This window comes from Carassius carassius, chromosome 11 (assembly GCF_963082965.1).
Source record: "Carassius carassius chromosome 11, fCarCar2.1, whole genome shotgun sequence".
Lineage (NCBI taxonomy): Eukaryota > Metazoa > Chordata > Actinopteri > Cypriniformes > Cyprinidae > Carassius > Carassius carassius.
This window is the reverse complement of record NC_081765.1, coordinates 34950067-34965685: the sequence shown is the minus strand read 5'-3', so window position 1 is coordinate 34965685 and position 15619 is coordinate 34950067. Positions and strand designations below refer to the sequence as shown.

The 15619-nt window shown below is 42.4% G+C and overlaps 1 protein-coding gene across 1 annotated transcript; it reads right to left on the bottom strand.

Annotated features, from left to right (window-relative positions):
* Window positions 1–12643: 12643 nt before the first annotated feature.
* Window positions 12644–15265, bottom strand: nmi (N-myc (and STAT) interactor). Its single transcript, XM_059561303.1, has 8 exons — window positions 15151–15265; window positions 14918–15076; window positions 14721–14837; window positions 13798–13954; window positions 13611–13717; window positions 13344–13530; window positions 13154–13257; window positions 12644–13082 (listed from the first exon to the last, which is right to left on the bottom strand). The coding sequence occupies exons 1-8, from the start codon at window positions 15184–15186 to the stop codon at window positions 12879–12881; spliced, it is 1071 nt and encodes a 356-aa protein (XP_059417286.1). The 5' UTR covers window positions 15187–15265; the 3' UTR covers window positions 12644–12878.
* Between the last annotated feature and the right edge of the window lie 354 nt (window positions 15266–15619).

Genomic DNA, 15619 nt, shown 5'->3' with positions numbered 1-15619 from the left:
CAACATGGCATTGCACTTCATCCTGCAACATCTGGACAAAACAGGGACATATGTGAGGATCCTGTTTGTGGACTTTAGTTCGGCTTTCAACACCATCATCCCAACAACCCTCCAGACCAAACTGACCCAGCTCTCTGTTCCTAGCTCTATCTGTCAGTGGATCACCAGCTTTCTGACAGATAGGCAACAGTTAGTGAGACTGGGGAAATTCATGTCAAACAGCTGCTCCACCAACACTGGTGCCCCTCAGGGATGTGTTCTCTCCCCTCTGCTCTTCTCCCTGTACACCAACGACTGCACCTCTAAAGACCCCTCTGTCAAGCTCCTGAAGTTTGCAGACGATACTACAGTCATCGGCCTCATCCAGGACGGTGACGAGTCTGCTTACAGACAGGAGGTTGAGCAGCTGGCTGTCTGGTGCAGTCTTAACAACCTGGAGCTGAACATGCTCAAAACAGTGGAGATGGAGAAACCCCCCTGCACTTTCCCCACTCACCATCATGAACAGCACTGTGACTGCAGTGGAGTCATTCAGATTCCTGGGAACCACCATCTCTCAGGACCTGAAGTGGGACAATCACATTGTGACTCCATTGTGAAAAAAGCCCAACAAAGGTTGTACTTCCTTCGCCAGCTGAGGAAGTTTAACCTGCCACAGGAGCTGCTGAAACAGTTCTACTCAGCCGTCATTGAGTCAGTCCTGTGTACTTCAATTACTGTCTGGTTTGGTTCAGCTACAAAATCAGATATCAGAAGACTACAGAGAACTGTTCGGACTGCTGAAAGGATTATTGGTGCTCCCCTGCCCGCCCTCCAAGAACTGTACACATCCAGAGTGAGGAAAAGGACTCAGAAAATCACTCTGGATCCCTCACATCCAAGTCACCCCATCTTTGAACTTTTGCCATCTGGCCGGCGCCTCAGAGCCGCAAATACAAGAACAGCAAGGCACAAGAATAGTTTCTTCCCCCAGGCAATCTACCTCATGAACAGTTAAATGTTTCCCACTTAAACTTATGCAAAAATGTGCAATATCCTTATATTTATTTGTTACCCCTCCATCCTAGAACATTCCTGCATCTCACTCAATCCTATTCCATTATCATTTATAGCACAATTGTTTATACACTTATTTATTTGCCAATTTGTAAATCTCCAGTAAAATTTTTTTTTTTTTTTTTTTTTTTTTTTGTCTTGTCTGTGTGTTGTTGTCTCTGTTTACTGGAAGCTTATGTCACTAAAACAAATTCCTTGTATGCGCAAGCATACTTGGCAATAAAGCTCTTTCTGATTCTGATTCTGATTTCTGATTCTGATTTGGTAAAGGCTGTTACCCGTAGCCTACAAGTAAGCAGCATTCTCTACCACAAAGGAGATTATAATGGTGTTTTATCCAACGCTGAAGTACAGAAATATCATTACATCTAAGGAAGACCTATATTGCTTTTGGTTGTTTAGTTTCCGTAACTTGTGTCATTATCGCAATTCATTTGAATCAGTTCTGGAGTTCGTAGCGGGTTCGCGAATCATTTGAGTCAGTTCGGGAGTTCGGAGCGGGATCGCGAATCATTTGAGTCAGTTCGGGAGTTCAAAGCGGGTTCGCAAATCATTTGAGTCAGTTTGGGGATCGCAAATCATTTGAATCAGTTCCGGAGTTCGTAGCGGGTTCGTGAATCATTTGAGTCAGTTTGGAAGTTCGGAGGGGGATCGTGAATCATTAGAATCAGTTCGGGAGTTCGTAGCGGGAACGCGAATCATTTGAATCAGTTCGGGAGTTCAAACGGATTCGCGAATCATTTGAGTCAGTGTGGGGATCGCAAATCATTTGAATCAGTTCGGGAGTTCGTAGCGGGTTCGCGAATCATTTGAGTCAGTTTGGGAGTTCGGAGCGGGTTCGCGAATCATTTGAGTCAGTTCGGGAGTTCAAAGCGGGTTCGCGAATCATTTGAGTCAGTTTGGGATCGCGAATCATTTGAGTCAGTTTGTTCGGAGCTTGAATCATTTGAGTCAGTTTGGGGTTCTCGAATCATAGCTGTATATGGATAGGCATTTTTAACTAATTTAGTAGCTAGTTCTAATACGTTTTCCAAGCGTGTTTAGGTGTGATATGTGAACTCGTATTTTTTGTTTTAATGATGTGCCTTTTAACAGTATCAAGTATATTCAAAAACTAAACAGATCGTGCCTAAAAAGTGCACGCATCTAGACTAATGTAAAGTTACATGATGAAGTCATACTAGAGCGCGTGTGCACTTTGAGTGCGTTCTTTCACTGCATTATTCGGTGTATTCAAATGCATTTATGAATGCATGTGAATGATCACAAAATTCAAGATATGGGGGTTAGAAAATGTATATATTTATATCATTTTATGTAGTTAATCAATATCACACGAAGAGTGCCATTTCAGTTTTTCTCCAAAAATCAGCATGATTAAAATGTGATATTAAGTTACTACAAACAATAATTTAATTACAAATACAAAATGTTGCAGAATAATGTAATATATGAATGAATAATAGCCTAAAGAACCTTTGTGCCAAAAGGGTTCTTTCTTGTCATTATAGAACCTTTTTAGCATAAAAGGTTCTTTGGAGTTGAGTAAAGAACCCTATGGTTCTATATAGAACCCCAATGAACCCTTTTTTCTAAGAGTGTGTTGTGTGTTGTTCAAGGAACGAAAACGAAAACCGGAAAAGAACTAAATTTTGACAGGAACAGAACCAAAACAGAAACTAAATCAAATTTTATAGTTCCAAACATAATCGAAAATTTGCAATGGCCGATAACCGGTTAATAAAGTTATTTTATCATTCCATTTAATATTTGAAATTTGCTGTCAACCAATCACGAATTCTATGTGAAGCTGAAGCCAATGAGTGAAATGTCTGCTCAGCTGAGAAGTCATCATAGGCAAGTCTCAATGCACCGCCTTCAGGGCCGGATTAAGACCAAATCAGGCCTGATGACGCACCGCAAAAGGGCCTTTTTTTCCTCGGTGTTGGTGAATGTGCATTGACACTCAAGCGCCAGCATGCTTAGCCTTTCCTGCCCAACTGAGGACCGCGGCTCTCCTTTGATTATTCCAAACTTTGAGAAGCTCCGCTCGCCGGGGGCATTGGACATCATCATGCACAGATAGATGCGCTAACCCATTTCGACATTTGGAAACGTCTGAGAAAGATTCAGCAATGACAAAAGCTCGTAAAAGGTCTGCTGATTTGTTCACAGTCACCGGTTTCTGAGTGTGCATGAATGATCATTTATTTATTTTCTGTAAATTATCAAACATTTTGAAAAAAGGTTTGCTGCATGGTTAAAATACGCTACGCGTATATATATATATATATAGAGAGAGAGAGAGAGATAGATAACGTATAGCCTATACGTTTTTTAGAGAGAGAAAAAAAATATTTCATTCAGAAATAGACAATGCAGACACAAAATGTTTACAACATTAGGCTATAATAAACACTAGGCTATTTTGCATAATAATTTGTCATTCAAATACTTCGCGAATACGAAAGCTTTGATTTTGTGTTGAATGAGAGACCCGCTGGTTTCGTTTTAGCCTAAATTAATTAGTTTTAGTTTGTCGTTAATATTGCTATAGCTTCTTATATTTTTAATTCTTGTTCTTTTCTAAATACTGTTAATTGAAATGATTTGTTGTGGAGTGAAGGGAACTAAAATAGCCTAGCGGAGCTTCTCAAATTTCCCGGAAGGTGAACAAGTCAAGTCACCTTTATTTATATAGCGCTTTAAACAAAATACATTGCGTCAAAGCAACTGAACAACATTCATTAGGAAAACAGTGTGTCAATAATGCAAAAATGATAGTTAAAGGCAGTTCATCATTGAATTCAGTGATGTCATCTCTGTTCAGTTAAATAGTGTCTGTGCATTTATTTGCAATCAAGTCAACGATATCGCTGTAGATGAAGTGTCCCCAACTAAGCAAGCCAGAGGCGACAGCGGCAAGGAACCGAAACTCCATCGGTGACAGAATGGAGAAAAAAACCTTGGGAGAAACCAGGCTCAGTTGGGGGCCAGTTCTCCTCTGACCAGACGAAACCAGCAGTTCAATTCCAGGCTGCAGCAAAGTCAGATTGTGCAGAAGAATCATCTGTTTCCTGTGGTCTTGTCCTGGTGCTCCTCTGAGACAAGGTCTTTACAGGGGATCTGTATCTGGGGCTCTAGTTGTCCTGGTCTCCGCTGTCTTTCAGGGATGTAGAGGTCCTTTCTAGGTGCTGATCCACCATCTGGTCTGGATACGTACTGGATCCGGGTGACTGCAGTGACCCTCTGATCTGGACACAGACTGGATCTGGTGGCTACGGTGACCTCGGAACAAAAGAGAAACAGACAAATATTAGCGTAGATGCCATTCTTCTAATGATGTAGCAAGTACATAGGGTGTATGGGAAGTGTTTCCGGTTCCGGTTTACCTAATTAATGCAGCCTAAAAATCCTTTAACGGATTTGGATATTAAAAGCATATTAGTGTGTTATGTGTAAGCCAGGTTAAAGAGATGGGTCTTTAATCTAGATTTAAACTGCAAGAGTGTGTCTGCCTCCAGAACAATGTTGACGAAGAATTGACAGAGCAACCATCAAGTCTTAGACAGTGTTCTAGGTTATTACAAGCAGTGTTTTTAGGTCCTATAATTAACACCTGTTTTTTCAGAATTTAGCAGTAAGAAATTACTCGTCATCCAGTTTTTTATATCGACTATGCATTCCATTAGTTTTTCAAATTGGTGTGTTTCACCGGGCCGCGAAGAAATATAGAGCTGAGTATCATCAGCATAACAGTGAAAGCTAACACCATGTTTCCTGATGATATCTCCCAAGGGTAACATATAAAGCGTAAAGAGTAGCGGCCCTAGTACTGAGCCTTGAGGTACTCCATACTGCACTTGTGATCGATAGGATACATCTTCATTCACTGCTACGAACTGATGGCGGTCATATAAGTACGATTTAAACCATGCTAATGCACTTCCACTGATGCCAACAAAGTGTTCAAGTCTATGCAAAAGAATGTTGTGGTCAATTGTGTCAAACGCAGCACTAAGATCCAATAAAACTAATAGAGGGATACACCCACGATCAGATGATAAGAGCAGATCATTTGTAACTCTAAGAAGAGCAGTCTCAGTACTATGATACGGTCTAAATCCTGACTGGAAATCCTCACATATACCATTTTTCTCTAAGAAGGAATATAATTGAACAGTTTTCACTTGCTATATTAACCTCAAAATAATTCATTAGATCTCTATATTTTATTTTCGAGTAAAGAAAACGCTATACTTCATTATTATAATATTATTACTATTAGGCAAATAATATTGTTATTTAAAAATAATTTTATTAACCGGTATTTCTTCCACTCGAACCGGTTTCGGAACGGTAATAATATCAGAGGAATGCAGAACAGAAACGTTAAAATATCGATTCTGCTCGGAGTGAACCAATTGAATTTTTTTTCCGTTTTCAAGCCCTGCCCAGGAGCCCAAATTCATACCCAGAACAATAAAACCCACAGAAGAGGTGGGAGTTCAAAGGAGGAATCTTTATATTACCAAACTGCAGGGAGAGGAAGAGTAGATATAAGTCATGATCTGCAAGATTAAAGCTGCAGTACGTAACTTTTGACGCTCTAGCGGTTAGTAAAAAGAACTGCTTGCGTCTTGCAGAAGAACATTGTAGCCGGAGCTACTTCTCTCTGTTTATGTCTATGAAGAATCACAAAGGTACCGGGTTACTCCGCCGCGGTACCCCTGAAGCAATCTAAAATAGTCCAAATATAAACACTTATTATAGATATAAAAACACGGTTTGGAAAATGGATTCATGGTGTACTTGCTTATTATATACATTTTGTAAATCTTGAACACAAAAAAAGTTACGGACCGCAGCTCTGATTGGTTGTTTCTTACCGGGAGCGGTGAATTTCTGCAAATGGCAATAGGACCACTGGGAGGAGCCAGAGGAGCTTGATTTTTTCACAGATTATCTGTCTCATATTCTACTGTCAGGACATAATGACAGGTTTCACAAATACATTTTTACAAAAGTTACCTACTTCAGCTTTAACCACAATCTGATGTGACCCGACCACCTCAGAGAAAACCAGAGTTGAGCTGCTGCAAGAGCTTTAGAAGCACAGCAGCTGTGGTCAAAGAGTTCTTGTGTGTTCTGATTGGTGGATGATGATGATGAGTGGATAAAGACTAGAGCTATCAAATAGTGAGAGAGTGATCTGCTCACCTGGTTATGTTCGTGGATGTTTCTACGTGGAAAGCAGTTCGGAATGGAAATATTGATATTTTATTTGTTAACAACATACTTTTCAGAATCAGAATCAGAATCAGAATCAGAATGAGCTTTATTGCCAGGTATGTTCACACATACGAGGAATTTGTTTTCGTGACAGAGCTCCGCAGTGCAACATAACAGCGACAGAACAAAAAACACAATAAGGAATAAAAAATACAAAAAAATACAAATAGGTGGGTAAGGATTGACAATATACAAATTGACAATGTATGGCAGGTATATTAAAATGAGCATTTATGTATGTACATGTATATTATGTGGAAAAATTTTAACTGTACGCTAAGTATGTGTGTTTGGATAAATAAGTGTATGTGTATATAAATATAAGTAGTATAGTGTGTTCCATGTATGTACATGTATATTATGTGCAAAAGATTTACGTGTACGCTAAGTATGTGTGTTGGATAAAAAGTGTAGTGTATATAAATATAAATAGTGTAGTGTGTCCCACAGTTATTATCAGCTGTTCATAAGATGGATTGCCTGAGGGAAGAAACTGTTCCTGTGTCTGGTCGTTCTGGTGCTCAGTGCTCTGTAGCGTCGACCAGATGGCAACAGTTCAAAGAGGGAGTGTGCTGGATGTGAAGGGTCCAGAGTGATTTTGACAGCCCTTTTGCTCAGTCTGGATAAGTACAGTTCTTGAATAGATGGGAGGGTTGTACCGATAATTCGCTCAGCAGTCCGGACTACCCTCTGTAGTCTTCTGAGGTCAGATTTAGAAGCTGAGCTGAACCAGACAGTTACTGAAGTGCAGAGGATGGATTCGATGATGGTGGAGTAGAACTGTTTCAGCAGATCCTGTGGCAGGTTAAACTTCCTCAGCTGGCGAAGGAAGTACAACCTCTGCTGGGCCTTTTTCACAATGGAGTCAATGTGAATGTCCCACTTCAGGTCCTGAGAGATAGTGGTGCCCAGGAACCTGAATGACTCCACTGCAGTCACAGTGCTGTTCATGATGGTGAGTGGGGGGAGTGCAGGGGGGTTTCTCCTGAAGTCCACAGTCATCTCCACTGTTTTGAGCGTGTTAAGCTCCAGGTTGTTGAGACTGCACCAGACAGCCAGCTCTTTAACCTCCTGTCTGTAAGCAGACTCGTCACTGTCCTGAATGAGGCCGATGAGTGTGGTGTCATCTGCAAACTTCAGGAGCTTGACAGAGGGATCCTTAGATGTACAGTCATTAGTGTACAGGGAGAAGAGCAGTGGGGAGAGAACGCAGCCCTGGGGAGCTCCGGTGCTGATTGTACGGGTGCTGGATGTGTATTTTCCCAGCCTCACTAGCTGCTGCCTGTCTGTCAGGAAGCTGTTGATCCACTGACAGACGGAGGTGGGCACGGAGAGCTGAGTTAGTTTGGGCAGGAGGAGGTTTGGGATGATCGTGTTGAAGGCAGAGCTGAAGTCCACAAACAGGATCCTCACATAGGTCCCCGGTCTGTCTAGGTGTTGCAGAACATAATGCAGTCCGATGTTTACTGCATCGTCCACAGACCTGTTTGCTCTGTAGGCAAACTGAAGAGGATCCAGCAAGGGTCCAGTGATGTCCTTCAGGTGGGCCAGCACCAGTTTTTCAAATGACTTCATGACTACAGACGTTAGAGCCACAGGCCTGTAGTCATTTAGTCCTGTAATTTTGGATTTCTTTGGGATGGGGATGATGGTGGAGCGTTTGAAGCATGAAGGGACTTCGCACAGCTCCAGCGATCTGTTGAAGATCTTTGTGAAGATGGGGGCCAGCTGGTCAGCACAGGATTTCAGACAGGCTGGTGTAACACAATCTGGGCCTGGTGCTTTTTTCCTTTTCTGCTTCCTGAAGACCTGGCGCACCGCATCCTCGCTGATCTGTATTGCAGGTGTGGGGGAGAGGGGGGATGCAGGAGGTGTGAATGGTGAGAGCGCTTGATTGGAGAGGTGTTCAGGATGGGTTGCAGGAGCTGTTATTGGTGTGAACGGTTGTTTGGAGAGGCATTCAGGGTTGGTTGCAGGAGTTGTTATTGGTGTGAATGGTTGTGTGGGGAGGTGTTCAGGGCAGGTGATGGGTGTTCTTTCAAACCTGCAGTAAAACTCGTTCAGATCGTCTGCCAGTCGTTGATTTTCCACAGTGCTGGGGGGTGGTGTCTTGTAATTGGTGATCTTCTTTAGACTTTTCCACACTATTGCTGAGTCGTTCGAAGTGAACTGAGTCCTTATTTTTTCAGAATAATTCCTCTTTGCCACTTTGATCTCCTTTTCCAGTGTGTATTTAGCCTGTTTATACAAGACATTGTCCCCCTTCACGTAAGCATCTTCTTTGGCCTGACGGAGCTGTCTGAGTTTTGCAGTGAACCACGGTTTGTCATTGTTGTAATTTAGTTGAGTCTTGGTAGGAATACACATATCCTCACAGAAACTGATATATGATGTTACGGTCTCTGTGAGTTCGTCCAGATCGGTGGAAGCAGCTTCAAAAACACTCCAATCAGTGAGGTCAAAACAAGATTGTAAATCCTGCTCTGCTTCATTAGTCCATCTTTTTACAGTCCTTAATACAGGTTTAGCTGATTTTAGTTTCTGCCTGTAGGTCGGTATAAGATGAACCAGAAGGTGATCAGAACGTCCCAAAGCTGCTCGTGGAACAGAGTGAAATGCATCCTTTATTGTTGTGTAACAGTGATCCAATATATTACTGTCTCTTGAGGGACAAGTAACATGCTGTCTGTATTTTGGCAGTTCACGGGAGAGATTGGCTTTATTAAAGTCCCCAAGAATGATTAAAACATAGTCCGGGTGTTGTTGTTCTATCTCTGTAATGTGCTCAGCGAGTTTCTGTAAAGCTGAGCTCACGTGCGCTTGAGGAGGGATGTAAACACTAACCAGAATGAACGAATGAAACTCCCGCGGCGAATAGAACGGCTTGCAGTTAATGAAGAGCGTTTCGAGATTTGAGCAGCACGTCTTCTTTAACACAGTTACATCTGTACACCACCGTTCATTGATGTAAAAGCATGTCCCGCCGCCGCGCGATTTCCCCGTTGATTCTGCGTCGCGCTCCGCTCTAAACAGCTGAAAGTCCGGCAGATGGAGCGCGCTGTCCGGTATGGTGTCATTCAGCCAAGTTTCCGTGAAACACAGAGCAGCAGAGTGTGAGAAATCTTTATTTGTCCGAGAGAGCAGAAGCAGTTCGTCCGTTTTGTTGGGAAGAGAGCGGAGATTTGCCAGATGGATGCTAGGCAACGGCGTTCGAAATCCGTGTTTTCTGAGTCTCACGAGCGCTCCCGCTCGCTTTCCCCGCCTGCGCGTCCTCTTGAAGCGTGTGATCAGCGCATCAGAATAGTCGAAAACTGGTGAAATATCGGGAGATGTGTGTTGCCGAATATCCAGCAATTCGTCCCTGGTGAAACTGATTGCAGGAATATAACTAAAGACAGGACAAACTAACAAAAACACAAAAACAACTGCAGAGCACGTCACGGAGGCAGCCATCCTGTATCGGCGCCACTCGCCAAGTGTATCGTACCTTTTCGTACCTTAAAATCAGTAAATGTAATGAAATTAGAGAACTAAGCCAATAGTAGCGCTGGCGGTGTCATTTGATTTGGATGGGAACTTCAAATTGTGAATCATTTGAGTCAGTTCGGAAGTTCAGAGTGTGATTCATTTGAGTCAGTTGGGAGTTCAGAGCGTGATTCATTTGAGTCAGTTTGGGAGTTCGGAGCGGGTTTACAAATCATTTGAATCATTTTGGGAGTTCTGAGTATGGAGCGTGAATCATTTGGGTCAGTTCGGGAGTTCGGAGCAGGATCGCGAATCATTTGAGTCAGTTCGAGAGTTCAAATCGGGTTCGCGAATCATTTGAGTCAGTTCGGGAGTTCGGAGCGGGATCGCGAATCATTTGAGTCAGTTCGGCAGTTCAAAGCGGGTTCGCGAATCATTTGAGTCAGTTTGGGGATCGCGAATCATTTGAGTCAGTTCGGGAGTTCAAATCGGGTTCGCGAATCATTTGAGTCAGTTCGGGAGTTCGGATCGGGATCGCGAATCATTTGAGTCAGTTCGGCAGTTCAAAGCGGGTTCGCGAATCATTTGAGTCAGTTTGGGGATCGCGAATCATTTGAGTCAGTTTGGGAGTTCGGAGCAGGATCGCGAATCATTTGAGTCAGTTCGAGAGCTCAAATCGGGTTCGCGAATCATTTGAGTCAGTTCGGGAGTTCAAATCGGGTTCGCGAATCATTTGAGTCAGTTCGGGAGTTCAAATTCGGGTTCGCGAATCATTTGAGTCAGTTCGGGAGTTCAAATCGGGTTCGCGAATCATTTGAGTCAGTTCGGGAGTTCAAATCGGGTTCGCGAATCATTTGAGTCAGTTCGGGAGTTCAAATCGGGTTCGCGAATCATTTGAGTCAGTTCGGGAGTTCAAATCGGGTTCGGGAATCATTTGAGTCAGTTCGGGAGTTCAGAGCGTGATTCATTTGAGTCAGTTTGGGAGTTCGGAGCGGGTTTACAAATCATTTGAATCATTTTGGGAGTTCTGAGTATGGAGCGTGAATCATTTGGGTCAGTTCAGGAGTTCGGAGCAGGATCGCGAATCATTTGAGTCAGTTCGAGAGTTCAAATCGGGTTCGCGAATCATTTGAGTCAGTTCGGGAGTTCGGAGCGGGATCGCGAATCATTTGAGTCAGTTCGGCAGTTCAAAGCGGGTTCGCGAATCATTTGAGTCAGTTTGGGGATCGCGAATCATTTGAGTCAGTTCGGGAGTTCAAATCGGGTTCGCGAATCATTTGAGTCAGTTCGGGAGTTCAAATCGGGTTCGCGAATCATTTGAGTCAGTTCGGGAGTTCGGAGCGGCTTCGCGAATCATTTGAGTCAGCTCGGGAGTTCAAATCGGGTTCGCGAATCATTTGAGTCAGTTCGGGAGTTCGGAGCGGCTTCGCGGATCAATTGTGTGTTGCTGTGCTGTAATACTGGGGATCCCCTCATGTCACACTCCAGGATTCCCCAATGATGAGTAACGCTCCTCAGTTAATTAATACTGTGATATAAGACATCAGATCTCAGAATACACTTTATTGATGATTAGGCAAACTATATAGACAGCAAGCCCCTCCCATGACGCGAATTCACGTCTGTTGTGAAGTTAATTTTACGCGCGAATGAAGTATAAACTCAAAATGTTCAAGCGTCCAACTGCGCGAATAGCGTCTGGTGTGAACGTACAGTAAATCTGCTCTGGCACGATCTGTATTGTATGAAGTGCTGTAGAAATAAAAGTGACTTGACTCACCATCATGTCTCTCCAAACCCAGGATGAGAATGAAATAGCATAGCATAAATATGAGAAATTATTTAATCAACATGTTGTCCTGCTCCATGTGAATGACCTGAACTTCTTTCTTTATAGGCTATTTTCGCCTGGTTTCGCAATGGTTCCAGGCTGGACTATTGCAATGCTCTTTTAGCAGGTCTTCCAGCCACTTCTATCAAAGCTCTGCAATTAATCCAAAATGCTTCGGCAAGATTAATCTTTAATGAACCGAAAAGAACACACATCACACCTCTGTTCATAACTGTGCACTGGCTACCAATAGCTGCTCACATAACATTCAGTGCATTAATGTTTGTCTACAAAACCATCACTAGCTAAATGTATTACTTCAGAGTTATGTGCCTCTAGAAGCTTGCGTTCTGCAAGTGAACATCACATTATTATTCATCGCAAGGAGACACAAAATCTCTTTGCATTAAATGTTCCTCCTGGTGGAATGACCTGCTCAACTAAAAACACATCTCTTCCATCTTTATTTGACCCTCTAACACTTTCTATTGTATTTTTATTATACTTAATCTATTTACCTTCTTTTTTATGTATATTTTTAATTTAAAAAACAAACAAACAAAAAAGCAGACACTAGTTTTCTGTTTTTTCTATTCTACTTGTTTTACTTTGTGTGTGTTTGTGTAATATACATTATATATACATGTGTATACCTTGATACGTGTAGTGCGTTAGGCTAACGTATCCCGTGATCACACGTGTGACCACAGATCAAGATTCATGACAGAATAAACCTCTGGATGCAGATTTCTTATATTTAACAAACTCCACATGACATGAAAAGCAGAAACTAACCCTGCTGTCTTCAGATCTGCTGCAGAATATGATCTGATCAGTCTTTTATCTGTAGACATAAAGTTCATGTACTACACTCATAATTCACCACTGATTGACTTACTTTAGCATTAGTGATGTTACATTAATATTCCTACATCTAGTGGTTAAACTAATGGTTAAAGATGCAACCCATTGCAGGTAACACTAGAATAAACTTTATTTTAATATAACCTTTGTACATCAACACATCTTCATCAGGCTGATGATCTGAGCAGAAAATCTACTTTGTCTGTTTCAATTATAATAGTTTAGTCATATTGTTACAGAAGATAGTGAGGAGATATGGTTATTATAATCTGGAGGAAAAACAGAAAAATCCCACATACACAAAAGCATTTAAATACGATGAATGCATCACTGATTTGAAGTAAACCTTGGCTTTTGTTGCATTCATAACTCAAGCTTCGTTTTCTTTGAGGTCCTCGCTGAAGAAAGCCGTCAGCTGCGCTCCATCAGGAACGTATTTGATGTTCTCCACCTCTCCTCCGTAGTTGCTGGGCTTCTGGAAGTGTATCTCCAGATGGTCCTGAAGATCTTCTTCATCCATCAGCGCCTGGATTCCCCTGAGCAGCACGGTGCGATGCGGTGTCCCCGAGTACGTCTACAACATCACAACAAACACCATCACACACGTCCTTCTGCACCCAAACAGATTCTGACACAGAAACACACCTGAAACTTCCTGAGCTGATACTCGTACAGGGGAAGAACATCGACCACCACATCGCTGCCGGTGTCGACACAAAACTTTCCTCTGTGAACCAGATTCTCTGCAACTGAACGAGGAAGCAGGAGAGCCACGATCAGACATTGAGCAAACACACATGATCAGCGTGGAGCATGAAAGGTGATGCAGACACACCTCCGGTGCTGATGAAAGTGACGCGGCCCGAGCCCGTATCCCTGTGGTACTCCAGCTTCTCCACTTCCCCTCCGCCTCGACTCACTCTGGAGAACGACAGCTCCAGCCGGTCTCTCATTCGCTCCTCAGGTAAAGTGGGCTGGGTGTTACAGAACCTGATGCTCTTCTTTGACACCTGGATATGAACCTGAACGAACAGAAGTAACAATCCTCGATTTATAGCAGCTCACATCAACAGCAAAGAAGAAAACTTCTGAATCTCTCCACCTCAAACTTCACGGAGGGATCCAGAGTTAAAGCGTACGGCTTCACATCCATCTTGGCTTTGTCACAGGCCACCGAACACTTGGCCAGTCTGAGGATCTGCTCGGCCACTGAAAGACACAGAAACACAGTCAAACCAGACAAACATCTTCCTAAACCGAGGACAGGTAGAGGTCGCTGCGGTCCATACCCTTCTCCTCCTCGAAGGTGATGAGCGCCTGGCCTCCCTTCAGCAGAAACGAAGGTGTTTGTGTGATGGTGAACACAGACTCCACCTGATCTTCAGCCTCGTCTCTCTCCTGCACATGAGCAAACTTCACTGCTTTCACTGGGATTCTGGCTTCAATCTGCATTTCAGAGTTCATGAAGAGAGAGTTATTACTCGGTTACAGCTCAGATTTGGGGTCAGGGTCTGAGTTGAGCACACTGTGAGCCTTATCAATCTAACACAGAAACGAGCAAAGATCCGTGCACACAAACCAGCTTCCGACAGACTTCACGTGTGATTCAGGAAACATTCGTAGGCTGCCAATCTGATATTTAGTTCCTCACTCTACAAAGGAATCTTAAACTTAATGGACAGAACAGAACAAGAATTAAAAATATGTAGTTCAAAAATTATATATAAAACTATAAATAACATATATTACATGAATGTAAATCTAAATAAAAACATATTGTCCTAACTAAATATGAGATTCGGACCTTAAATGTGGTTGACTGCATTTTATTTTGATGATGAATGTCTGAGAACTAATGTTTGTGAGGCGCTTGTGTGATCAGATGGATTAAATCATATAAACAGATGAAAAAAGAGATACAATACATTAAGAGTGTCACAAAAATGAGCATAGTTGCACAGGTTGTTTTTTCTTTTCTTTTGTTAATTTGTTAATCATATTATAAACAAATTTTAAATAAATTAAAATAAAATTTAGGACAGATAGAATGTCATTTAGGACACGTTCTCCATGATCCTTATATGATTAGTGTCATTAGGACTAGGTTACTTGTAAACTTTGATCAATATAAGTGACTTTAGTGTGTGATCTGGTAATATATTGTACAAGTCAACATAAGTGCACAGATTGTGACAGTAAAACACAGGTCAACCTTGAATTTGCGTCGCAGAGAGTCACTTTCGTCTCTCTTGAGCTGAAGCTTCTTCTGAAGATCATGAAGCTCTCTCTTCAGATCCAGCTGGACTCGGTCCAGACTCTTCCTCTCATCCTGAAACAAAGCAGGATGAACACAATCCTCAGCATCTGTTTAGCTTTCGGTGGTTAGTCTGATCAGGCCTCGGCATCCACCTGCACTTCTAGAAGATCTCTATGAAAGCGGTCAGAATCTCTGTCTTCAGAGTCCATGAAGCGCTCAAGTTCTGCCTCGGCTCTCTTCTTCTCAGTCTCTGCTTCAGCTTTCTCCAGCAGCAGTCTGGATCTCTCGTTGTCTGCAGACTCGATGAGATCCTGTGTGAACATCTCTAATGATTAATATGGTTCTAGGTGACAGATTGAACAGTCTGTCGAGTTTGGTGTTTAACCTTGTATTTCTTCAGCTCCGCTTCAGCGTCACTCATCCTGTCCTCGTCCGGGTTTACAAGCTGCTCGTTCACAACACGATTCAAGTTCAGTTTTTCACCAGAACATGATAAAATGTTAAACAGATTGCACAAGGAAATCTCAAATGTGTGTGAATTTGTTGTTATGAACACGTACCTCTCCGTTGACTTGTTTCTCAGCGTCAGACATGATTCTCCCGAAATCGAAAGTAGCTATCTGAAGTAAATATAAACTTTAGGTAAAATCCGAATCAAGCCTCCAAACACTTCGAATGACTGACTGACGCCCAGATATTTTCACTTATAATTTAGCTCTTAACTTCCTGAACCTGCCCGAACTGAAGTGGGATTGATCAGAAGTCACATGAACGAGTCCTGAAGCAAAAGTGAAAGCTCGGAGAGTCCGTCACCATCGCGCGGTATATTTACTTTAATATTATATTACATTATA